This window comes from Rana temporaria, chromosome 5 (genome assembly GCF_905171775.1).
Source record: "Rana temporaria chromosome 5, aRanTem1.1, whole genome shotgun sequence".
NCBI classification, from domain to species: domain Eukaryota; kingdom Metazoa; phylum Chordata; class Amphibia; order Anura; family Ranidae; genus Rana; species Rana temporaria.
This window is the reverse complement of record NC_053493.1, coordinates 339,431,744-339,457,548: the sequence shown is the minus strand read 5'-3', so window position 1 is coordinate 339,457,548 and position 25,805 is coordinate 339,431,744. Positions and strand designations below refer to the sequence as shown.

Here is a 25,805-nt window from a genome sequence, read left to right as displayed (position 1 = left end):
CTTTTGGCACAGGGGCCCCATTCCACCCTGCTTCTCAGTCACTGTTTTTAATGGCTTGGAAAGGATAGTGGTATCTCTGACTTGGTTATCTCCACCTTATCAGAGCAAGGAAAAAATCTCCCTCCTACAAAACCTATCATCACACATAAAAAGCTTACTATGCCTGGTGCGAGGACAGACAACTGAGTCCCAAGGAGTACACTGATGTTTATCATTTGGCCTTTCTTCAATCTGCTCTTGACCAGCATCTGGCCCTTAAGGGACATGTTTCTGCTTTATCCATTCTCTCTCAAAAACCTTTCACTTTGCAGTCCCTAATCAAAACTTTTTTTCAGGGAGTTGCTTATATTATACCCCCAATTCGACCCTCTGTTTTGCCTTGAGGTCTCAACTTAGTGCTCTCTGTATATGAGCTTGCGCTAAGGGTGGCCCTAGCAAGTTTGTTTGCCTGTGCCCAGTCACCTGAAGGTAGCCTACATATATAACCTATGGTTCAGGCCCTGTGTCCTGTACTTTAAGTCAGGATTAAGAAATCTACTATGTTCTCTACCAGTTAATAACCAATGGCATTTCATACAATTGTATGTGTAAAATAATTGTTACTGCACCGTGAATTTTAAGTATAACAAAAAGCTTACAGTGCATAAAAAGAGGCTAACATCTGTGAGTCAATCTATAAATATTGTGAAAAAAATCAACTATAGAGAGCTATACCCTCACACTTATGTACCCTACTGCAGTGGTCATCAACCCTGTCCTGCAGGGCCCACTAACAGGCCAGGTTTTATGTATTACCTTGGGGAGATGCAGACTAGAATACTGCAATCACTGAGGAGCAAATGATATCAGCTGTGATGTATTTCAGTTATCTTGAAAACCTGACCTGTTAGTGGGCCCTGCAAGACAAGGTTGATGACCACTGCCCTACTATTACTATTCTTACTATTATATAGAAAACAATTGTTTGTCCACCCACTGTTTATTTGTTACAAGACAATGTCACTATTGGGTGTATTTAAAAAAAAATGTGAAGAACTATACAACCTGTAAAGCTGCATATACATTTGGTCTATGCATACAGGGAAAAGTTATATTTTCTCTCCAGGTCGAATGTGTGAACAGGAAAGCTACTGCATTATGGCCACAAGATAGAGCTGACAATTAAAGTAAATAAGTATTCTTTTCTCATTATCATCATTTGCATCGAGTGGCCATAATGTAGTATTTCACTCATTTGACCTGAAGAGAGAATAACCTAATAACATTCGATTTTGTCGCATTTATACAGAACAAATGTGCATGCAGTTTTAAAGGACGAATATCTCTGCAAATGTTTTAATAAAAACATCCTTGTGTGTCTTTGACATTAACTATATATAAGTTAGTATATATTTGTCAAAATATTTGTTGTATTATATATAAAAACGGTTTTGCTTTTTATTTTTTTATATACATATATATATATATATATATAGTTGATAAACAAATTTATCAGAAAACAAAACTAGGTGAGAGATCTAACAAGCATTCTGCTTTCATGTCTGCACTTCATTAAACTAATTGCAGAGGATGTAGAGATAATTGCCCTGGAAATGAAATGTGACATGGGCAGACATGACAATAGATAGGGTAGCTTTTAAGTTTTAAACAGTGATTCCATCAGAGCGATCCTGGCATGATCTCATCATCATGTTATCTGAACATAAATATTGTTGTTTCACTTCAAAATGTCATCGGTGAGGTCGACCTTTGAGTCTTCCCCGGCCATCTGCTAATAAACATGTCTTGAGATGTGCAGGCCTAGACCCTAAAGCCTCTTGTCAATGTATTAATCTTTCAGACAAGCCAAGCATCGTGGAGAGAAGTCAGACACTACGCAGGCTAACTCAGGCACCACTGCTCAGGACTGCAAGGATCCAAAGGCCATCGTCTAGGAGCTTTGCGGCGGCGGCCACTGCATCCTTATAAACCTGTCAACACGCAATAGGGTGTACGTGTACAAGGAAACGAATCACTAATACCATTAAACAAGTCTTATGTGAAGACAACGCTATCCTAAAGCAAGAGATAATATTGAGTACTGTTTATACAAAGAGGGGACTTATATTAGCGTAAAGCACTTCCCCTGCAATCTGAGACCACATTTTTAATTTAATGGCTTTAAAACAGCAGAAACCTGATCTTATTAGTGCTTCAACTTAGAGTTTATTAGCAAAAGTGTTAAGAGAACAGTAACTAAACTCCAACCAGCTAAGCTCTTCTAAACAAAAAAAGAAAAAAAATGTAAAAGAAAAAATTTAAGAAAATCACATTGGTTAGCGGTTTAGTGTTCCGTTTTACTGGTATTACCATTTTTTTTTTTTTTTTCGTTTTGTTTTAGTAAATGCTTTGATATTTTAAAACTTAACCAATGACAGTGCTTAGTGCTTGTGAAAGTTGTAGTTGTTGTCTTCATATATAGTCACGGCTTATCTTTTCTGGAGCGAAATTGCAGTCTTCACTCTATCCATTACAGCATTTAGCAGAAGATCCAGACTAACCAATTGTATCATGCCCGACATTTGCTTAAAAACATGAGCTGATGTTTGTAGCATTGAGTCACAGTGTGCCCAAGATTCTGCAGTTTAGATCCAACCCACCCTCGATAAGTAGTAAGCAGAAAGATCTTGTTTTTAATTTGGGTTTTTAATTATTTTAGGATTCCCCCCCCCCCCTTTCTCCTGCCCTCCACGCTGTTGTGTGATGAACATTTACACCCATTGTGTTGTAATGACTCACAGTTACATCAACTGAGTGTTTTTAATACCTGCATTCTGCGCTCTTGACATCTGCTAGCCCAGAGATGAAAAGCATGTAACACTGACCACAAAGCGGTATTATGAGAGTTAACATTTCTATGGCTGGATAGACACTGTCAGTATGGCAAAAGAGTTTTCTTCTTCTGTTTTGGTTTTGTTTTCGACCTGTGTACCATCTTGTTTTGAGACAGTGTTATATGGCCAAATGCAGTAAAACCACATCAGTTCATGTGTAAACCGCCTCTGACTGTTTACTTGTCAAAGTCTAAAAAATTGATTTGTTTCATGTATACTGTATGTTGCTTGTTTTAGGGTTTATATTCCATCATTTTTTTTTTTCTTGAGTATTCTGTTTTAAGATGGAAAAGCACACTGGTGTAAAGCAGAGGTGCGACAGCTCCATGAATGTTGAAATAAAAAACAATGGTATTGGAGGTTTACAAAGACCTGCACGGCGTTATTTAATACAGAACACGGTTTGTACACAATACACCATAAACATAGTTGCTATTCTAAAATATCCCCTGCTAAAAAAGAATGATCTGTACTACTAAACTTGGACATAAACAAAATGTGTGCTTAACCACTTGAGACCCATGCTGTAGACGAAAGACGTCCACAGCGCGGCTCTCAACTGCCGGGTGGACGTCCTTTTATTTGCATTCCCCGCGCGCACCGCTGGGGGCACGCAGCGGGGAAAAACTGTGCCAGGCGCATCGCTGAGATGCCAATGCGCGTGCCTGGCGGCCGCGATGTCCGCCGGGTGCCCACGATCGGCAGTGACAGAGCAAGGACTTGGAGCTCTGTGTGTAAACAGAGCACCACGTCCTGTCAGGGAGAGAGGAGGACGATGCTGTGTCCCTTGTACATAGGGACACAGATCGGTCACCTCCCCCAGTCAGTCCCCCTCCACACACAGTAAGAATCACTCCCAGGGAATACATTTAACCCCTTCCTCGCCCCCTAGGGTTAACCCCTTCCCTGCCAGTCACATTTATACTATAGCACTGTTCGCTGTGTAAATGTGAATGGTTCCAAAATAGTGTCAAAAGTGTCCGACGTGTCCGCCGCAATATCGCAGGCCTGACAAAAATCGCAGATGGCCACCATTACTAGTAAAAAATAAATCATATATTTATCCCCTATTTTGTAGGCGCTTTAACTTTTGCGAAAACCAATCGATAAACGCTTATTGCGATTTTTTTTTTTTTTACCAAAAATATGTAGAAGAATACGTATCGGCCTAAAATGAGAAAAAAATATTTTTTTTAAAAAAAAAATGGGATATTATTATAACAAAAGGTAAAAAATATTGTGTTTTCTTCAAAATGTTCTGTTTATAGCGCAAAAAATAAAAACCGCAGAGGTGATCAAATACCACCAAAAGAAAGCTCTATTTGTGGGGAAAAAATTATTAAAATATAATTCGGGTACAGTGTTGTATGACCGTTCAAAATGCATCAGCGCTAAAAGCTGAAAATTGGTTTAGGCAGGAAGGGGGTTTACGTACCCAGTAATGAAGTGGCTAGGAAAAATCTTAATCTGCACAAATATTGAAAGAAGATCCTGATTGCCATGATAAAAATATTACTGCCATTTCGGAGCTGTCGTGTGCCATTAAGTATAGAAAAATAAAAGCTGCCTTTATAAAATGTTTAGAACACTTACACGTTGTTTCTTCACAACCACAGCTTCCAGGTTCCTGTGTGCCGCTTCCTTGAGCTTTAGTTAGCAGTAGCACACACTCATAAGTTCAAAGAAAGTCTTCATGTCCCCCTTCTTGAGACTACATGTGTCATAATTCAATGCAAAAACTGTGCATGTGTGCTTCTATTAGTCCTCCCTGGCTGCCTGTGTATGTCAACAGAGGCAGCATCAAAGCATTGGATTGGAGCCTCTTGTTCTCAGGTAAACGTGGCTCCATATAATCAGAAAACCAACTGAGCTGCCTGAAATCCAGGAACCCGGATTAGCGATTTTTTTGGACAAGCTCAACTAAAAAAAAAGGCAAAATGTAAAAAGAATAAGCAAGTGTACAAGGTAAGTAGTGAGGTAAGCTGCTATAATTGAGTTTAAAATTTTACAGTTTAATGATGCTTTAAAACTTAGGGCCAGATTCACAGAAGAGATACGACGGCGTATCTCTGAGAGTATCTATGCGGCTGATTCATAGAATCAGTTACGCATAGATAGCCCTAAGATCTGACAGGTGTAATTGACTTACACCGTCGGATCTTAGGATGCAATACTTCGGCCGCCGCTGGGTGGAGTTTGCGTCGTTTTCCAGCGTTGGGTATGCAAATGAGCTTTTATGGCGATCCACGAAGGTTTTCGCGTTCGTTACGTCGTCGCTAGTCGTTTTTTCCCATCGCAAAGTTACGGCTGCTTTAACATTTAGACGAGCCATGTTAAAGTATGGCCGTCGTTCCCACGTCGAATTTTTAATTTTTTTTTTTTGTGTAAGACGTCCGGGAATACGAAAGTACGTTACGCACGTCGCTGTTCAAAAAAATTATGTCACTTCGCGCAAAGCACGGTGGGAATTTCAAAGCGGAGCATGCGCAGTACGTCCGGCGCGGGAGCGCGCCTAATTTAAATGGTACACGCCCCATTTGAATTATGCGGGCTTGCGCCGGACGCCTTTACATTACACCGCCGTAAGTTCACACGCAAGTGCTTGGTGAATCAGGCACTTGCGCTGAAAACTTGCGGCGGTGTAACGTATAGACGATACGTTACGCCGCTGCAGTTATATGTGAATCTGGCCCTTGGTCTCTATTTCTTTCAGTGAACTGGAAAACTTAAACAGAAAAATTGGATCTCATTATCCACTTAATTTTTCCAGGTCATTGACTCAGAGTTGACATGGCAGCCAAGAATTAGCATTTTTAGATTTTGTTTTGGATTCTCCAATAAATCCTCATTGTCTCCTAACACTACAATAGAAAAGTGCATCTGGATTTGTACAACCACTGTAACACCTTAGGAGCCATACTGGATGGACCCTACGTCGTGGGGATGGCCTGTAATGTTGCTTCAGGTTCCTGCTTAGGTGCTCACCTCAGCAATACGTGCAACCCATGTAGTTAGCCATAGGGTGCCATATTGGTCCAGGGCACTGGCCATCCCTATGTATACCGGACCCAGAAGACCCCTTCTGGAGTATGCCCACCAAGATGGTTGAAGCCTGGACCCTATTTAGGGACCAGCGACATGGACATATAAAACAGGTTCACCTTGCGTTGGACCGATATTGTAGCCTCATTTATTACAGGTTTCCAGAATAGTATTAATTTCCACAATATCAAGAAACCAGGAATTGTGGTTACAATAATTTCACTTATGGAGTGCCAAATGTTAGAAACTTGGTAGTAACATTTCAAGCAATCATAGCTTAGTCTCATGTATAGAGAAATTGGTTCTGAGGTCCCCAAACCAGAGAACCAAAGAAAAGGGGGGTGGGCCTATTTTTGGACTAGCGCTTAGTATAGCTTAGTCTCAGGTGGATGACTAGGTGTTACATCACAGCACAGATCACATTATTACCACCACTTCCACCTAAAGCATTTTATATAGTACTTAGGCACTACCTACTGCTACCCCTGTTTGCATTCCTTTCCTTTAGAGCAAATTCTACCTTGACTGTTCTGCAAAATATAGCAAGAGAACAAACCACTAATTCTCATTGCACCACATTGTCTCAGGAGAACCTGGTACATAGACATACCCAAGCTTCTATGAGAAGATCGCAGGGCCTCTTTCAAATAAGCCATACCTTTTGTCTCAGTGCACCCTGTTCCATCCTGCTTTTTAGTCACCAGCTTTGGCTGTTGAACCCTGGTCTCAGAAAAGCCACTTCGACAATATTACTGTACTGGAAATCTTTCTTCTTCTTCTAATGTGAGCACAGGCACTTCAATCAGAAATGTATCTGTATAAAAAGAAAAAAAAGAAAAAAAAATGCGCTATCCAAACTTAAAAAAATCAAATAGCGGCAACTCAAAGTGGTATACAGCACAAATAAACAATGAAAACAAAAAAAGCTGCGCTAATGAAGGAAATTAATAACAGTGTTATACACACTTATTAAGTGAAATAAAAAAATGATGTTACAACTTTAACCCTGTATAAAGTATAAACCTGTTGATATTGAATTCTGTGAACTGAACACATGAAATGCAAAATGAACCAGCACTGGTTGCGGCGAAAAATGCACCAGTCACTGTCAATATTCTTCAACACAATGCAACGAATGCAGCACCCTGTGACGAATCTTCATAAAAAAACAAATAAGTGATTCCAGCACCAGACGAAATGAAGGCTTGCCAGCTTTCAAGCCAGAAATGCTTGTCACCCAATCCTGGGTAGTAGGGATCTCCTGCTGCTGAAACCTGGAATGGCAACCTGGACAGTTCGATAGTCCCAATCTGTAAGTACCAGTTGACACGCTAGATATCGATGGACTAGTAGGTCCAGCGGATGGAAGGTGGTAGTGGAATGGTCTCAATACAGGTATATACTCATAGGGACACAACAGAGATGTACCGCCATAGGTAAAACCCGAAAATGTATTGTATTAAAACAAGTCTAAATAGAAAATAGGCACAATATCAACACGGATAAGGAGAAAATGGAAGCCGGCCGGCAAAATGTAAAAAACGAAAAAGCTCGCCCGTGCAGAGCGTGGTAGTACACGGTTGGGTGAGCGGTGTGCTGACGTCACCGTGAACTACCATGCTCTGCTCGGGCAAGCTTTTTCGTTTTTAAAATTTTGCCGGCCGCCTTCCATTTACTCCTTATTCGTGTAGCATCAGACTTTTGCTGTCGAAATTTCCGATCGTGTGTACGGGGCATTATTGTAATATCTTGCAGTAAAGTACAGGACACAGGCCAAACTCCACTCTGTTCCTGTGTTACTCTGCATTGTTTGCAAAAAATCTGAGATCTTACGAAGTGGGGTAGAACTATAATGAGCCTAGGAGGCATGTCCAGTAAAGCTTTTCAGTGTCCAATAAGCCAAAGGTATCATCCTATAACACAGGGTCTATGAATGAATATCCAGCATGTGTCTTGAACTGTACTCCAAGACATGGGATATATAGATATTTCAAAATTCCTCTTTTTTTTTTTCAGTCTTTTGTACCCCAATATTTTTAGACCACTGTTCACCCAGTGTAAACGTGTTTTACAAACACCTCAAAACTGCCCTTCCAAAAACAACCTCATCCTGACCTATCATTATTTGTAAATGGTTTGCATTACTACATCAAAATAAAGTGAAAGAACAAAACAAACCGTAAAAAACAGGATGTTGTTGTGTTAGGAGTAGTCAGCAATCATATCTGAAGCAGGGCATCCAAGAGAGATGTTTTGAAGAAAACCAGACCTACACAAACTGATCCATCTCTAGGATAATAAGACGCCCTCTACTCAAAACTGTGTGTGCTGCAACTCTAACATAGGAACACCGGGAACCAAAAGCAGAAGCCTAGCCAAATAGAAGATTGTATTCTTTAAAAAAAAAAAAAAAATTTTTTAAGCACAGCAAATCTATGGGGTTGATTTACTAAAACTGGTGTGCAAAATCTGGTGCAGCTCTGCATAGAAACCAATCATCTTCCTTTTTTTTTTTTTTCAAAGCTTAATAGAACAAGCTATAATTAGAGGCTAGTTGGCTACCATGCACAGCTGCATCAGATGTTGCACTCTTTTAATAAATCAACCCCTATGTCTCTGAAATGTAGCTTTCTAGTCTCTTCCCGCAATCCCCTGTACAAAATGAATGTGATTGTGCAGGAGGTTCTTGTACTGCAAGACAATCAGGTATTCATTCAACAGGAGCCTTCTTTAACCACTTAAGGACCGCCTCCTGCACATATACGTCGGCAGAATGGCACGGCTGGGCACATGTACGTACAGGTACGTCCTGTACTAGTACCCTGCCGTGGGTCGCGGGCGGGCGCCCACGACCCAGTCCGAAGCTGCGGGACCCGATCGCTGCTGGAGTCCCGCGATCGTTCCCCGGAGCTGAAGAACGGGGAGAGCCGTGTGTAAACACGGCTTCCCCGCTCTTCACTGTGGCGGCATCATCAATCGTGTCATCCCTTTTATAGGGGGACATAATCTATGACGTCACACCTGCAGCCACACCCCGCCAGTTGTAAACACACTTCAGGTCACACATAACCCCAACAGCGCCCCTTGTGGTTAACTCCCAAACTGCAACTGCCTTTTCCGCAGTAAACAATGCATTTTAAATGCATTTTTTGCTGTGAAATTGACAATGGTCCCAAAAATGTGTCAAAATTGTCCGAAGTGTCCGCCATAATGTCGCAGTCACGGAAAAAATCGCTGATTGCCGCCATTAGTAGTAAAAGGTAAAACATTTATAAAAATGCAATAAAACTATCCCCTATTTTGTAAACGCTATAAATTTTGCACAAACCAACCGATGAACGCTTATTGCGATTTTTTTTTACCAAAAATAGGTAGAAGAATACGTATCGGCCTAAACTGAGGAAAAAAAATGTTTTTTATATGTTTTTGGTTGATATTTATTATAGCAAAAAGTAAAAAATATAGAATTTTTTTCAAAATTGTCGCTCTATTTTTGTTTATAGCGCAAAAAATAAAAACCGCAGAGGTGATCAAATACCACCAAAAGAAAGCTCTATTTGTGGGAAAAAAAGGAAGCCAATTTTGTTTGGGAGCCACGCACGACCACGCAATTGTCAGTTAAAGCGACGTAGTGCCGAATCGCAAAAGGGGGCAAGGTCCTTTAGCTGCATTTTGGTCCGGGTCTTAAGTGGTTAAGCAGAATGTATCTGTAGGTCTCACATTCATCACATATCATAAAAACAGAATGTTCTTTTCATTTTAGTATAGTGTATGGAACTATGCAAATCATTTCTTTGTCTTTGTGTTTTGAAATCACAGATACAGTTTAATATTATAGAGATGTTTCGACCAAACTGTATTTCATGTTTGTTGGCAGCTGTGTGCAGCTTGGAATAAATGACTTTAGAATGACTGTATCTATACAGTAAAACCTTGGATTGCGAACATAATTAGTTCCAGAAACATGCTTGTAATCCAAAGCACTTGTATATCAAAGCAAATATCCCCATAAGAAATAATGGAATCTCAGATGATTTGTTCTGCAACCATTTATTCATAAGTTTATAGTCCATATAAAAAGTTTATAGCAATGTGATAGGTTGTGCAACCATAAAATGTCCACAAATGAAAGCCTCCACAAGGGGATTAGAAGCAAAATCCAGCAGGAGCTACAGAGCAATAAAGAGGAGAGGCGCCTCTAAGTGTAGCAATGTGTTGCTAAATGTTGGACCTTCATCAAATGTAACCATATTGCTACACTTAGAGGCGCCTCTCTACACGTTTATACTCAGTTGTGACATGATGCTACTCTTATATCAAGATATCGCTTGTATATTAATTAAAAATTTATAAAAAAAATATGCTTTTCTTGCAAACGCACTCAGACCAAGTTACTCTCAAACCAAGGTTTTACTGTACTATAAACCAATGGTTCTGGATGTGCAGTTGGCCTTGGGCCATAAAGAAGTAATTTGCATGGCTATTCCCACTGTCCTGAAATGAGGGCTTCCTATTTTAGGGAATGTTCTGTTTTATTATGGGTCTACTCTGCTTCATACTGACTCGGGGGTTCAGATAGCTTGCAAAAGGCACATATAGAATCCCAGTACTATCATAATGCTCTTTGTTAGTTTGTGTAGCTGGCAAGTAACACAGGAAGCTGCAAATTGGACAGCGGTGTCACCTTCTTGTCTGTGCTTTGTGTATCACAACTGTAGATGGCAACAATTACAAACAATTTGGCATGTACAGACATGGACAAGTTTGTTGATACCATTACACTCTTGTAAAGTGATGAAAATAAAAAGCATTATATCTTTTCATGTGACAGCACTGAAGAAATTACACTTTACTACAATGTAAAGTAGTAAGTGTACAGCTTGTATAATGGTGTAAATTTGCTGTCCACTCAAAATAACTCAACACACAGCCATTAATGTCTAAACCGCTGGCAACCAAAGTGAGTACACCCCTTAGTGAAAATGTCGAAATTGGGCCCAAAGTGTCAATATTTTGTGTGGCCAGCATTATTTTCCAGCACTGCCTTAACCCTCTTGGGCATGGAGTTCACCAGAGCTTCAAAGGTTTGCCTCCTCTTCCACTCCTACATGACAACATCACGGAGCTGGTGGATATTAGAATCCTTGCGCTTCTCCACCTTTCCGTTTGAGGATGCCCCACCAATGCTCAATAGGGTTTAGGTCTGGAGACATGCTTGGCCAGTCCATCACCTTTACCCTTAGCTTCTTTAGCAAGACAGTGGTCGTCTTGGAGGTGTGTTTATCATGTTGGAATATTGCCCTGTGGCCCAGTCTCCGAAGGGAGGGGATCATGCTCTGCAGGCTTTCTGGTGCATCATCTTTAGAGGCTTCCTTCTGGGATGACAGCCATGCAGATCAATTTGATGCAGTGTGCAGCGTATGGTCTGGGCACTGACAGGCTGACCCCTTCAACCTCTGAAGCAATGATGGCAGCACTCATACGTTTATTCCCCAAAGACAGATTCTGGATATGACGCTGAGCACATACACTCAACTTCTTTGGTGAACCATGGCGAGGCCTGTTCTGAGTGGAACCTGTTCTTTTAAAACGCTGTATGGTCTTGGCCACCGTGCTGCAGCTCAGTTTTAGGGTCGTGCCATTGTTATAGCCTAGGCCATCTTTATGTAGAGCAACAATTATTTTTTTCAGATCCTCAGAGAGTTCTTTGCCATGAGGTGCTGTGTTGAACTTCCAGTGACCAGTATGAGAGAGTGAGAGCAATGACACTAAATTTAACTCACCTGCTCCCCATTCACACCTGAAACCTTGTAACACTAATGAGTCACATGACACTGGGGAGGAAAAATAGCTAATTGGGCCCAATTCGGACATTTTCCCTTAGGGGTGTACGCCTGTTGCCAGTGGTTTAGACATTAATGGCTGTGTGTTGAGTTATTTTAAGTGGACAGCAATTTTACACTGTTATACAAGCTGTACACTCACTACTTTACATTGTAGCAACATGTAATTTCTTCAGTGTTGTCGCATGAAAAGATATAATAAAATATTTACAAAAATTAGGGGTGTATTCACTTTTGTGAGATACTGTATACCTTTGGTATGTCAAAGTAGAGCAAAGAAAGTGTAGAGATAAATGGTTGCTATTTCTACAAAGATATTCTGAACAGATCTTTTGGTGCCCCTTAAAAAGATTATAAATAATTGGATCATAGTGGTATTCCAACTGTTTTCTGTAATTAGTACACCTCTACCATTTAATAATCGATTAGCCTATTTAAATGGAGAAAAGTAGTCTCTCTGCTGTTTGCTATCATCCTATGCACCTCACTGAACATGGACTAGAGAGGGCAAAGGAGAGATTTGTCTGAGGAGATTAGAAAGAAAATTATAAATCTGCATTGCATAGGTAAAGGCCAGAAGACCATTTTCAAGCAACTTGTTCCTGTGATTACAGTTGCAAATATTGCAAAGAAGTTTAAGGTCCATTTGAGTGTTACTAATATGCCTTTAAGTGGCCGCAAGAGGAAATTTGACCCCCAGATTGAACAGAAGTATTGTGGGAACGGCATAAAAAGACCCAAGGAAAGCTTCCAAATAGATACAAGCTGAACTCCAAGGTCAAGGTACATCAGTGACTGATCAAACTGATCTGTTTCTTTTTGAGAAACAGTGGGCTTAAAGAAGAAGACCCAGGAGGAGTATAGTGGTGATTTTTAACCTATGGTGGTAAAATATGTGGACTGCCATTGCTGTCCTCTTTTAGAAAAGTAGCTAGGAAGTCATACTAATTATATTAACTCAATGCATACTGAGACACTGACCCAGCACAAGTATAGTGGTTAGGACTATGCTGTCCATTGCCTTGGATGTGCTTAGGGCTGTGCGAGTCTCGATTCGTCATACTGAGGCTCTGTGTTGCCTGAGGGCTCCAAGGAGGGACAGGCTGCCTCTCTCATTCTTCAATTGCTTGTTGATATTGGATAAAGAGCATTATCTCTCTATATATAAAGCCATGATTCTCTGTTGTGCTTCTCTACCGTGTCTTTTGGCAGTTGTAGTATCATTCTAAACCTAACAATGGTGATGAACACAGAATTGCACTGCCATCAGATACTTGTGAGCACAACTGCAACAGACACTGGATCTTTTCAAAACATCTTTAAAATGTCCACGGTAAGAGCGGTTCACACTGGGGCGACTTGCGATCCGACTTCATGTCGCCTCAAGTCGTCCCAAGTCGTGCTGTAGAGAAAAACAATGGAGGTGAATGGGAGCGGTGTTAATACACACGACTCAAGGCGATCCGACTTCAGAAAAGGTTCCTGTACTACTTCAATCCGACTTGTAGGCGATTTGTACCCATTGATTTCAATGGAAGTCGCCTCAGAAGTCGGATCACTGTCTTAACTGAAGCGACTTTCCAGGAAGAGAACATACATTTCTCAAGCAAACCTCTCCCTCCCCCTCCCTCTCCCAGAGCTGATTGTTGTTTTATTGGCCACTGGAAAGTCTCCTGTCCTGGAGATGACTTCAAGTCGTGTTGTAAATCGCCCTGTGGTTCATGTTCAAGTCGTGTCGGAGTCGCCTCTGAAAGTCGCGCTGGAAGTCGTGTCGCCCTAGTGTGAACCGACTCTTAAGCACATCTTATCTCAATCAAAAATATTTTAAAACATGGCTATCAGCTGTGTTTATGGAACCAAACACAATTCAGTATTCTTTAAACTGACACTCATGGGCACTCAGTTGATGGCAGGTATGTTTGCCAGAGTTAGATTATGGCAGTCTAGTGTACTAGCCCTTATACACAAATTGGTAAAAATTTTACTTGTTGGTTTGCTAGATACACCCAAATATTTAGGCTTCTCTCAACCTCACCTTGTGTACTTTAATGGAACATGTTAGGATGGAGGAACGAAAACTGCCAATTATCACTTGTACTCTGGGCACCATAATCCTGTTTGTAAAGTTGTGCTTAGATGACCTCTGCTCAAAAATTTAATGGGAATCTGGGTGGCACTGCTAGAGCATGACAGACCTGTATTTAAAAGTACACACATTGCTGAACCAGTATGTGGGGAAATCACTACCAGGCCAGCCATATTAAAATGGTTTTATCTGGAAGTCCTTTTATTGATTGATTGCTTACATTTGCCAGAGAGAATTGCCTGAAGTATCCATACTTCTACTTAGTCCCATAATGAATAGTTCTGCTGAAATGCCATTATATTTACTTATTTTTTTCTGTAAGACCACTTCCACCTTATTTATTTAGATATTATCATAAAAAAAATTCTGTTCTATAATTGTTCTAGATTGTTCTTTGTGGCTTTGACTCATTATTCTGTGCATTGTTATGCCTGATAGTGTTTATTAGGTCTAAATACCAGAGCTGCTAATTACCTTGAGGCATAATTTTATGAGAACTTCATGTTCACTAGTCTTTTCTGTTTGCCAGCCGTATCCCACATCCGGAGGTGCATCCTGCACAGCAGCTGCTCACTGGCCCATGATGCCATATTTAGACGTGTTTTACATTGCTTTTGAATAGCTTGCCTTGAAGAAATTAGATACAGAACTGTTAAAAAATGTTTTGCAGAAGTTTAATGTAAATGGAAACCCACTGTATACACACTCTTCATTTTCACTATAAATGTATCCTATACTTAGATCCTTGAACTGTTGTATTACAAATGATGCCAGTGGCCCACACTGTGCAAAAAAAATAAAAAATTCATAGCCTCTAGATATTATTAAAGCAAATGTTGCAAGTTTACAGCACATTAGACATTGAAAAATGCAGATAATTCATACCTTGGGCGTTGCAACCACAAGCATAGGACACTGGTTGAACTACTTCCCTAATGGTTTTAAGGCTCGGTTCACACCTATGCAGTTTGCTTTTGGTTGTTTCTGCAGTGCTTTTTGCTGTGCATTTTGCATTTTTGCACATGCAATTTTGCCTCCTGTGTTTTCTATGTTTGTATTTTTTTGGTCAATTTGTTGTTGGGCAGATTAAAAAACACAAACCGCATAGATGTGTATGTGTCCAATAGGAAACCATCTTAAATGAACTCTAGTGCGTTTCTGGGAAAATAATTATTTGATACCCTGCAGATTTTGTAAGTTTTCCCCCTTACAAAGAAATGAAGGGTCTATAATTTTTACCATAGGTGTATTTTAATTGCTTGCCGACCAGCCCCCGTAGTTATACTGTGACAGGTTGGCCTCGGCTCCGTGAATCGCTGTACTGGTAAATCGCTGTACTGGTATGTCAGTCTATTTTATAGCTATAGCAGGCACCGCGATTTCCACGGGCCACCCGCGATCGCTCCACAGAGAGCCAGAATGGGGATCTGTCAATTTAAACAAACAGATGCCCATTCTGACGGGATACAGAGAGATCGTCTGTTCCTAGTGATTGGGAACCGTGATCTCTCTGTTCTCCCAGTCAGTCCACTCCCCCCACAGTTAGAAACACCACTCTAGGGAACATGTAGCCCCTTGATTGCCCACTAGTGTTAACTGTATAAATGACACTGGCAGGGAAAGAGTTATCTGTGGCTATTTTTTAGCTCTGATCACTGCAATAATGTTATTGGTCCAAAAAAGTGTCCGATCTGTCTGCCGCAATGTCACAGTCCAATCGCTGATCACCACCACTACTAGAAAAAACAATTATAAAAAAAATGCCTAAATAGATACCCTATTTTGATGCTATAACTTTTGCGCAAACCAATCAACATACGCTTAACGATTTTTTTTATTTTTTTTTTTTTACCAAAAATGTGTAGAAGAATACATATTGGCCTAAACTGATGAAGAAATTCTTTTTTTTTTTTTTTTACTTTTTTGGGGATATTATAGCAAAAAGTAAAAAATATCGTTTTTGTTTTTTTTTTAAATTGTTCTTTTTTTTTTTTGTTTGTTTATAGTGCAAAAGATAAAAACCGCAGAGGTGATTAAATACCCCTAAAAGAAATCTCTAATTGTGGGGAAAAAGGGACATGAATTTTGTTTGGGTACAACGTTGCACGACCGCGCAATTGCCAGTTAAATCGACGCAGTGCCGTATTGCAAATAATGGCCTGGTCATTAAGGGAGTAAATCCTTCTGGGGCTGAAGTGGTTAAATGATAGAGTTTTGTGGGCTGTTTCTCTGCTAAAGGTACAGGCTGACTATGCCACATTTTGGGACCAATGGACGGGGCCATTTATTGTAAAATCTTGGATGAGAACCTTCTTTTCTGAAGATTGGCCATGGATGGGTCTTCCAGCATGACAACGAACCAAAACATACTGCCAAGTCAACAAAGGAGTGGCTCAAGAAGAAGCATATTCAGGTCATGGAAGTGGCCTAGTCAGTATCCAGACCTTATTCCTATAGTATAGAACATTTATGGAGGGAGCTGAAACTGCGAGTTACCAAGAGACAGTCAAGAAACCTTATGGATTTAGAGAAGATCGGTGCTGCGGCCCGTCTCCCGGAAGTGGGGAAGGGGACCTGTCATAAATGGGTCCCCCCCTGAAAGGTGCCAAATGTGACACCAGAGGGGGGAGGAAGCAAATATGCGGAAGTTCCACTTTTGAGTGGAACTCCACTGTAAGCTTTTATGATGTTTTCAGCGGACCCTCCCCAATGTCATATTTTCTAACAGTGTTGGAGTTGGATTATGTAATATCCATAAATTATGGTAATTCTTGTGTGAATGCTTATTAATGTAATTATATCTTGTAAATCTTGATTATGTGTACATTTTGGACCTGATAGTTACAAACAGACAAAAATGTGAATTGCTTTTCATTGCTTTACTATGATACTATTAGTAAGCTTTTGACTTAAAATATATTTTGCTAATGGGTACCTGGCCATGGGTCTTGTCAGAGATGCTGTGAACAAAACTGGAATGTTTTATGACTAGTTTTATAATAGGGTTGTTGATCCTCTGTGGCCATCCCATGGCCATTTGTCAATTTGTATTGCAGGAGGCTTCTTCTCAGTTAATGTTCAGGCTTTGGTCCCTTGAGTTGAAAATCATCGCCATTCCCTTCTAACAAATCTTTCAGTGTCTGTGTCCCCCTCTCATTTGGACAATCTTTTTTGGACATCCTGACCATGTCTTTCAATTGATGAGAAAGATAATAAGATTGTTATATTACATAAAATCTGTTGCATGACACAGGTCATACCCTCTCTATATTTTGCTTTGCCATTGGAACTTTTTTCCATTACACAGTCAGTGTCCTAACCTTCTGTATGCTGCAGTATAACCTGACTGTGTCTGAATTCATTTGTCCCCCGAAGGACTGCAAAAAAAAAAATATTTTACACCAAGCACACAAATCTATTTTGAGCCTCATTTCCTCATTTATTTTATAGAATTCTGTTGTTAGGTGTTTTAGCAATGACCATCATTGGCAGAGCTTCATCCATTTATGTATTAAGACGAAAACTCCGCAATTTATATTGGGATCCCTTGCCAGGGTCTAACTTTTTGTCTACATTGCTGAAATTGTCCACAGAAAGAATTCAATTTCTCTTTGCTACCCTTTTTTAGTTGTAACAGCATTTAAACTTCACTAATTAGGTAAGGTGGCTTGTGATGAGCCTTAAGGTGTTTATTACAGTTATTCATTTAACAATATTCATGATCCATAATTCTTCCTCTTGCAGCAAGTTTTGTGGACACATTTCTAGCCTCTCGAATTACGGCAATGAATTTCATCAGACCATGCACCTACTATAATATCATCTTCAACTATATTAATTCTGCTATAAAACGAAGAAGAGGAACAAAGCACCACTGATGTAAGTGGTCGCTGTTGGGTTGGAATCACAGCAGGTGCTGGTTTTAAGGTTTAAGGCTGCACAGATACAAGCCCCAGCCTCAGCATTGCTTGCATTTATCATGTAATTTATTCACTCCTAGGAGGCATTTAGTATTGGATTGCAAATATCAATCTAAACATGATACCAAAGGAGAACCCCCTCTGTCCAGCCTTGACCACCCATATAAAGATTAGTTAGAATAACCCGAAAAGCATGACATTTTCTTTGAAAAATGGGGATTGCAATTAAGCATCAAACTTTTTTTGGAATGTACCACAAATTTCAGTTACTGTATGTTTTTGTTGTCTTTACGTTAATATAGACTCTTCAGCAGAGCATATAAATCATTATGTCTTTTGTAGCTCAGCACAAACCATATGTCTGCATTTGTTAGAGCACAGACACCGGTAACTGTTCAAAGATTTTTAAGTCATTACATAATAATGTTCTGTTTCATCACCATAAAAATGTATTTGTACTGCTCTCAAAATGCTGTAAGGACCATAATTGGATGTGGAGTTTATGTACTTTTATTGTTTTTGTTTTATGGATCTTTATTGGCATTGATCATATGTAATAATTGTTACGTTATCGGCAACAAGTTTTATAGCGCTTTTACATAAGTGAACTTAGGTTATTGAGTATTGGCAAGCTTAGCCAAGAAAGTCACATTTTTTTTTTATTTTTTATATTTACTGGGAGTAGGCACATTAAAACCCAAGCCAGCTACCTCCCTAAGATGATTGGATGTATCTACAATTACATTCACAGATCAGTCGGTCTCCTTTCAGTTAAAATGATTAGCAGGAAGCAGGCACAGGCAACTGCCAGAGTTGTATGTAATGGGAGGCTAACCAAATGTTGTCCGATGGTCAGGGAACGTTTTTAGATTAGCGTAAACTTTTACTAAAGGCACTTTTATTAAACCACTTTAATTTGTAAATATAGCAGCACATGGTCTATCAAACCCAACTGAGCTAGCACTGGTGTGAGTGCATTGTTAATGAAGCAACCCTCCAGAACTGTTGGACAAACGAATGTGTCAGAAGAGATGGCAGTGCTGTCCTCTGCCTGCTCTTTAAAGCTGCATACCTGGCTTTGTTCTTTGCATTCTAGGCCAAGCCAAGTGGCAGGCAGAAGAGGCGGTCGTCTTGAGTGGCACAAAAAGGGCAGAACTATTAACCTATGTTGTACAAAAGAGGGGGGGTGAACTAAAGCGCTTGCCAATACTTTACGAAAATAATAACAAACTATAAACTAATATAAGTGCAGCTCCAATCTGGATTGTGATAACAACAAACAAATAGGTATGAATATAGTGAGTGATGAGCGCAAAAATAATCAATGAATGGTGCACTTAATATATAATAAATAAAACGTCCAATGTGAAAAAGCATATAAAATCCTCTAATGCCAGAGGAAATGAATGTGATAGAGTTCATCTGTGCCAAGACGTGACCGGAAGTGACACATCATCCCGTCCACACAGCCGGATCATTGTTTTGAAAGTTTTAATCGTTTGTTTTTCGATCGATTTTAATGCTCCTATTGGAGCTTTATTTTTGTTTACATTTTGAATTTTATTAAATACTCTTTGGACTACTTCACCATTGGGAGCCTCTCTCATTTATTTTTTGGGATATCGTGAGTGCTCATGCACCCGGAGCCTCCATTTTGTTGAAGACCATAGCCTGTATCCATAGTGAGAAGGATCCACAGGACCGTAGCCGCATATCCAGCGGGGAGGAAGTCAGGGAGGCGTCAGTCTCTGGGACATACCCCATCTGATGGTATCCAACGCTGTTTTCCCATGATAGGAGGTAAGCGCTCTGTGAGCCCAGCTGCATATAAGGTTTGCTTCATTATTTGCATATGGACACATCTTCACCATTTGGACACATCTTCACTATTTGGGACAGTTTATTCCCATTCACTACTAGAGTGATTGGCACAGATGAACTCTATCACATTCATGCATTCATTTCCTCTGGCATTAGAGGATTTTATATGCTTTTTCACATTGGACGTTTTATTTATTATATATTAAGTGCACCATTCATTGATTATTTTTGCGCTCATCACTCACTATATTAACCTATGCTGCTAAAATCGCTCACTGTCCACTTTATTAGGTACATCTGTGCAATTTCTTGGTAGCACAAATTACTAATCAGCCAATCACATAGCAGCAACTCATTGCATTTAGGCATCTAGATGTGGTGAAGATGACTTTCTGAAGTTCAAACCAAGCATCAGAATGGGGAAGAAAGGCAATTTAGGTGACTGACTGTGACATGGTTGTTGTTGCCAGACAAGCTGGTCTGAGTATTTCAAAAACTGATGTTCTTCTGGCATTTTCACACACAACCATCCCTAGGGTTTACAATGGTCCAACAAATCTGCAGCAACTGTGCAATGCTATCATGTCAATATGGACCAACGTCTCTGAGGAATGTTTCCAACACCTTGAATCTATGCCTCTAAGAATTAGGCCGTTCTGAAGGCTAAAGTGGGGCCAACCCAGTAATACCAAGGTGTACCTAATAAAGTGTCCATTTCCCATGGGACTTTTAAACTAATACCGTACTGCTTGGACCTTGAAGAAGGGGATATACCCCGAAAGCTTGTCCTGAAAAATTGTATATTAGTACAAATAAAAAAATTATCACGGACATTAATCAATTTTCTCTGTCACAATTGCACTAATACAGCTACAATTATCTCAAACTAATACATCCAAATTAAAATACAGTAGTTTTTATTGATGTGACGGACCCCATACTCAAGATGAGTCTGTCCACCATAAATGCTTCCTCTGTCTGGAATCACACCATCCAAAGACCCCTTAGCTTTCCTATTCACTAGTCGTAGCTCAGTGTAGGGTAAAACATCAGACAGACAGGTGGCTGGAGTTGACATCAACATCTCCTAACACCATGAATCAGTCACTCTTTCTAATATGGCGTATACAGGGTTCCCAGAGTCTGTGTGTCTTGGGGGGACATGGACCTGAATCCAAAGCAACGCCACCTCAAGTATCCCCAGGCATACAGCTCACAAAGAGAACCATTCCCCCAAATGCCAGGGCCCATGATCGCAAGGCAAGAGGCTAGCATTTAGTCCTCTCCAAAAGCCTCTGTCCCGGCTAGGTCTGTCACAATTGACAATTATCATAAAAAGTCATAACATACACTGGTGTCTTGCAAAATGTAATGTATTATAGAGTACCAAGAAACATTCTTGGTCAGGAAAGTGATTACAATGTGTCCATAATGCCAGACATGTCCAAACTGGCTACCTGAACCAGAACAGGCACAATAAGTTTTGAGATGAATTTGTGTCTCTTCCTCAAGGGTTCATTAAGTATAGTGTGTATCATAATTCATGCAAAATTAAATACACCAGCTTTGATATTAAAAGAATTCCAGAGTTCAAAAATGCTCCACCATCTCTCCATGGCCTCCAGCTGGGAAACATAACCCACCACAGAAGGGACCATACAAACACCAAGGCCCCATACACACGAGAGGATTTATCCGCAGATACGGTCCAGCGGACCGTATCCGCGGATAAATCCTCTCGAGGATTTCAGCAGATTTCTATGCGATGGCGTGTACACACCATCGCATTGAAATCCGCGCTGAAATCCTCTGGCGATGACGTGTCACGCCGTCGCCGCTATTATGACGCGACGGGCACGACGCTGTCATATAAGGAATTCCACGCATGCGTCAAATCATTACGACGCGTGCGGGGAATCCCTTTGGACGGATGGATCCGGTGAGTCTGTACAGACGAGCGGATCCATCCGTGGGATCCGATTCCAGCAGATAGATATTCTGTGCATGTCGACAAATATTTATCTGCTGGAATTCGGAAATATCCGCGGATAAATATCCGCCGGAGTGTACACACCATAGAATCTATCCGCAGAAACCCATTCGATGGGATTTATCTGCGGATAGATTCTATCGTGTGTACGGGGCCCAAGGCTTATCGTCCAAAATCACCAAGCTAATCCACTGGGAGGACTACTGTATCACTTATGGCATCTCCAACATTTGCATAGTTCCAACACAGCAAGGGATGATGGCCAAATAAATGAGCCACTGTTATACTCTAGTAGTGAAGATGGGGCACACTTTGGCCAAAAACCAAGGCAAAAAGCCTTGGTTCTGAAGGAACTTGTTCTGGAAATTCATTTGCGCATGCACGTGTTTTAAAGTGGATGTAAATCCTCCATACACCCAGTGAAGTGAACAGCCTCATATGATACACAGAGGTGAACCAAATCTCCCTACTTAGGTTTTACTTGCATATCGGCTGTTGCCACGTTTATATAGTGTTTAGAAAGTTCACATCAGGTTAGGAGATTTTCTCTTCCTGTTTTTACATATAGTGTGATGTCGGGGCATACAGCCAAGATAGCTAACATTGCTGATTGGAGGAAAGTCACACACCCCCTCTCATCATAGGCAGGCTCTCAGAGGTGTTTTGTAACAGGGCCAGCTCCCTGCTAATCTATTTGTAGCAACCTCCCCAGACAGAAGAGTCAGGCTGCTGTTATCTGATGTGTCTGAGAATTTGTCAGAGGTTCTCATGCTGATAACAGGGGAACGAGTCAGGAGAGAGCTACGGGACTTAGCTCTTTGAAATGACATAACAAAATACTGCAGATATATGTGCCCAGCTCAAATTTCATAAATTGGGTTTACATCCACTTTAAGCAGAATGGCACACAACAATCCACTGCCAACTGCAGCTTCCAATTTTCTTCTACATAGCAATGTTTTGGCCACTCCTAACACAAGTGCCAGGCACACTGTAACATCTGGAATGCGTTAATATAAGTGCTACAACCTGTTACAAATCCTAAACCGGCCAGCTGCCAGCTTTGGTTGGTTCCTAAAACTCGTTTAAGTAGTATCTCTTGGCAAGTATAAATGCTTGTGGACAGATTTTACCTCCAACAGGCTTGAATTTACTACCGTCTATATTATATGTTTACTGTACTTATACAATAAAATATTACTGACACATTGGTGACAAACATTGCTTTACTTTACATTATTATACTTGCTATATACGTTATACAAGAGCCGCTGATTAAAGGGGAGGTTCCCCCTTAAAACGACTTTCTCTTATTACACTGGCCCCCCACATTACAATACGATTATGCCTATTAGTTTTTTTTTTATGCTGTACATACCTTGATACAGCATATTCACCCGTGGCTTCCGGGTTGCGAGTCCCGCGGGAGACTCGCGTTCCTAACATGCTGGTGATTGACAAAAAACAAGCTCCCCCCGTCGCGTAAGCCGCATCACGATTGCCGAAAGGAGCCGAACGGCGATGCGCAGGCGCAGTATAGCGCTGACTCACCGTTCGGCTCCTTTCGCCAATCGTGACGCGGCTTACGCGACGGGGGGAGCTCATTTTTGGTCAAAACGTCAATCACCAGCATGTTAGGAACGCCCACTCCCGCGGGACTCGCAACCCGGAAGCCACGGGTGAATATGCTGTATCAAGGTATGTACAGCATAAAAAAAAAACGAATAGGCATAATCGGATTGTAATGTGGGGGGCCAGTGTAATAAGAGAAAGTCGTTTGTAGGGTGAACCTCCCCTTTAAGATTGTTTTAAGACATAATAAAATATATGAACGTTTTAAAATGATTAGTGACCACAAACTGAACAACAAAATTCTATATGAATCTAGAACTGAGACCACATGCATTTTAATTTTGTGTGGTGCAGAATTTCCATTTAACATTTATTCCTTGCCGCCATTCACTTCCATTCATGTGCTGATAGAACTTCAGGAAGCTGCAAATGGCCTGCCGTCTACTCGTCCCTGGAATTAAATGATCTGCAGGCATATTGGAGTCACAATATTTCAGATGTTCTTCACCTGCAAGAAAATACTAACTTTTCTCCACCAGAGCAATAGTAAAAATAATCTGAAAGGTGTCATCTCCCCTGGTTGTTGTAATTTAAATTTATAGAGGTGATAAAAATCTATATCCTGAGAACATGTGGGAGCTTCTGGGGCTGTGAAGGGATGTGTGTCCATTTATCACTGTATACATTCCCAATTTCTGCTTCACACACCTGGCATTGTCTGGAGGAGGAGAGCAATGCTGTACAAGATGTGCATATTCTGCATCCAAGTGTGTGTGTATTGTATAAAGTCATATATTAAACACTGTCTGGCCTATGCAGCCCACATTTTCCCAGAAACTTGCCGTTTTAAATGTAACCTGTTATAATAAATAAAAAAGAACACTTCATTTGCTGCTTTTCTGAAGTTACTTGACTGTCATTCTAACCCACTAACTTCAGTACTTTTGTATGCTTATTGCTAAGGTATTGAAGTCAGGGGATTAATCCGCTTACACACACAGCCTGAATATCAACTGAAATCAGCCAGTACAGTAGAAACCAGTTGACATTCAGCCTGTGTGTACAAGTCCTTGTCTGACAGAAGTTGATCTCACGACCAGCTTCTGTCGAACGAGCATGCTAGAAAATGAGCAGCTGATTGGCATCCGATTGGCACTTGCAGCCAATGACTGCGAGTGCTGACTGGTGTGTTCTGGCAAGGGACAGTCCCCCTTTCAAAACACAATAGTTATCACTGTACTAACAGTGCATCGTTAGTACAGCAAGCTTTGTTTTTTTTGTTCAACCTCTGGGCTGAACGGAAAAAAATGGCCATGTGTTCCAGGCATTAGACTGTGGGACAACCAGACCACTGTACGGTAAACATTAACAAAATCAAGAAAGACTTTACCAAGCATAGCCTGTCAAAACATTTTAGAGAAATACACCAAAGAATGCCATTACTTTAGATTTTTTATGGCATTGACAAAATTAAGACCCACCCGTCTCACGTGCGTGGGTGACCCCACCCCCTCTGACGCAACAGGGAAACACTGAGGTTACCCAGTGACATGTATGGGTGACCCTGCCCCCCTCTGACGCAATGGGAAACCCACAGGCCTGATATGAAATTTGGGGGGACCCCCACACATTTAAAAACAAATAATTGGGTATAAAAATCCAGTAATGGACTGGGGGGGGGGGGGGGCATGCCGTTTTTTTTTCAATGACTTTTATCTGTATTGCCAGGACCCAACAATTCATTATAGCTGTGAGTAATTTTGAATGACTTTTTTTCCTTTATAAATGTCAATTGGTGCAGGGACTGTTATAAACACGTGAAACATGCGCTACTTTACAGGCTCACTATAGACACCCCCCAGGTATGAAATTTAAAGGAATATTTGACTTTTATTGTTTCGCTGTAAGCATTATTAAAATCACTGCTCCCAAAAAAAAGTCAGTTTTTAAAACTTTTTTTTGCATTGATACATGCCCCCTTTTTATGACAATAACTTTCATATTAACCTTTAAAATGAGCACTTTTGATTTTTCATGTTCGTGTCCCATAGACTTTACCCTCCTGGCGGTATTCCCGAGCGTGACTCAGGGTGGATTTTTTCTGCTAAAATCGGTAACCCCGAGTCACGCTCGGGGTAGCTATGCAGAGCCTGCAGCGCGCGCTGGCTTACCTTGTCCCTGGATCCAGCGATGCCACCGTGCTGTGTGAGCGAGCGGGACCTCGCTCGATTCACAGTGTCCCTGTGTGCCGTCGATCTCCGTTCCCTGCGACGTTACGACGCACGGGAGCGGAGATCGGCCCCAAATTCAAAAAAGTAAACAAACACTATACATACAGTATACTGTAATCTTATAGATTACAGTACTGTATGTAAAAAATACACACCCCCCTTGTCCCTAGTGGTCTGCCCAGTGCCCTACATGTTCTTTTATATAATAAAAACTGTTCTTTCTCCCTGCAAACTGTATATTGTCCATAGCAACCAAAAGTGTCCCTTTATGTCAAAAATGGTTTAAGATCAGCTAGAAAACAGCGATAATGAATTATAATCACTTGCAGAATTGTGCGATAGCGATTTGTGGGGAAATTCGTCATAAAAAAAAAAAATAACGACAGCAACAATTTTGCAACTGAGCAAATTTCAGTGATTTTGAGTT

The 25,805-nt window shown here is 40.7% G+C and overlaps 1 protein-coding gene across 4 annotated transcripts in view; it reads left to right on the top strand.

Annotated features, from left to right (window-relative positions):
• The window catches only part of STAU2 (staufen double-stranded RNA binding protein 2), a 390,310-nt gene extending 387,270 nt beyond the window's left edge, over positions 1–3,040 (top strand). For all 4 annotated transcript variants that reach the window (XM_040354430.1, XM_040354427.1, XM_040354428.1 and 1 more), the window contains one exon: positions 1,841–3,040. In XM_040354430.1, coding sequence (XP_040210364.1) covers positions 1,841–1,934 — 94 coding nt within the window. In that variant the 3' untranslated portion in view covers positions 1,935–3,040. The remainder of the gene's footprint in view (positions 1–1,840) is intronic.
• Positions 3,041–25,805: the final 22,765 nt, after the last annotated feature.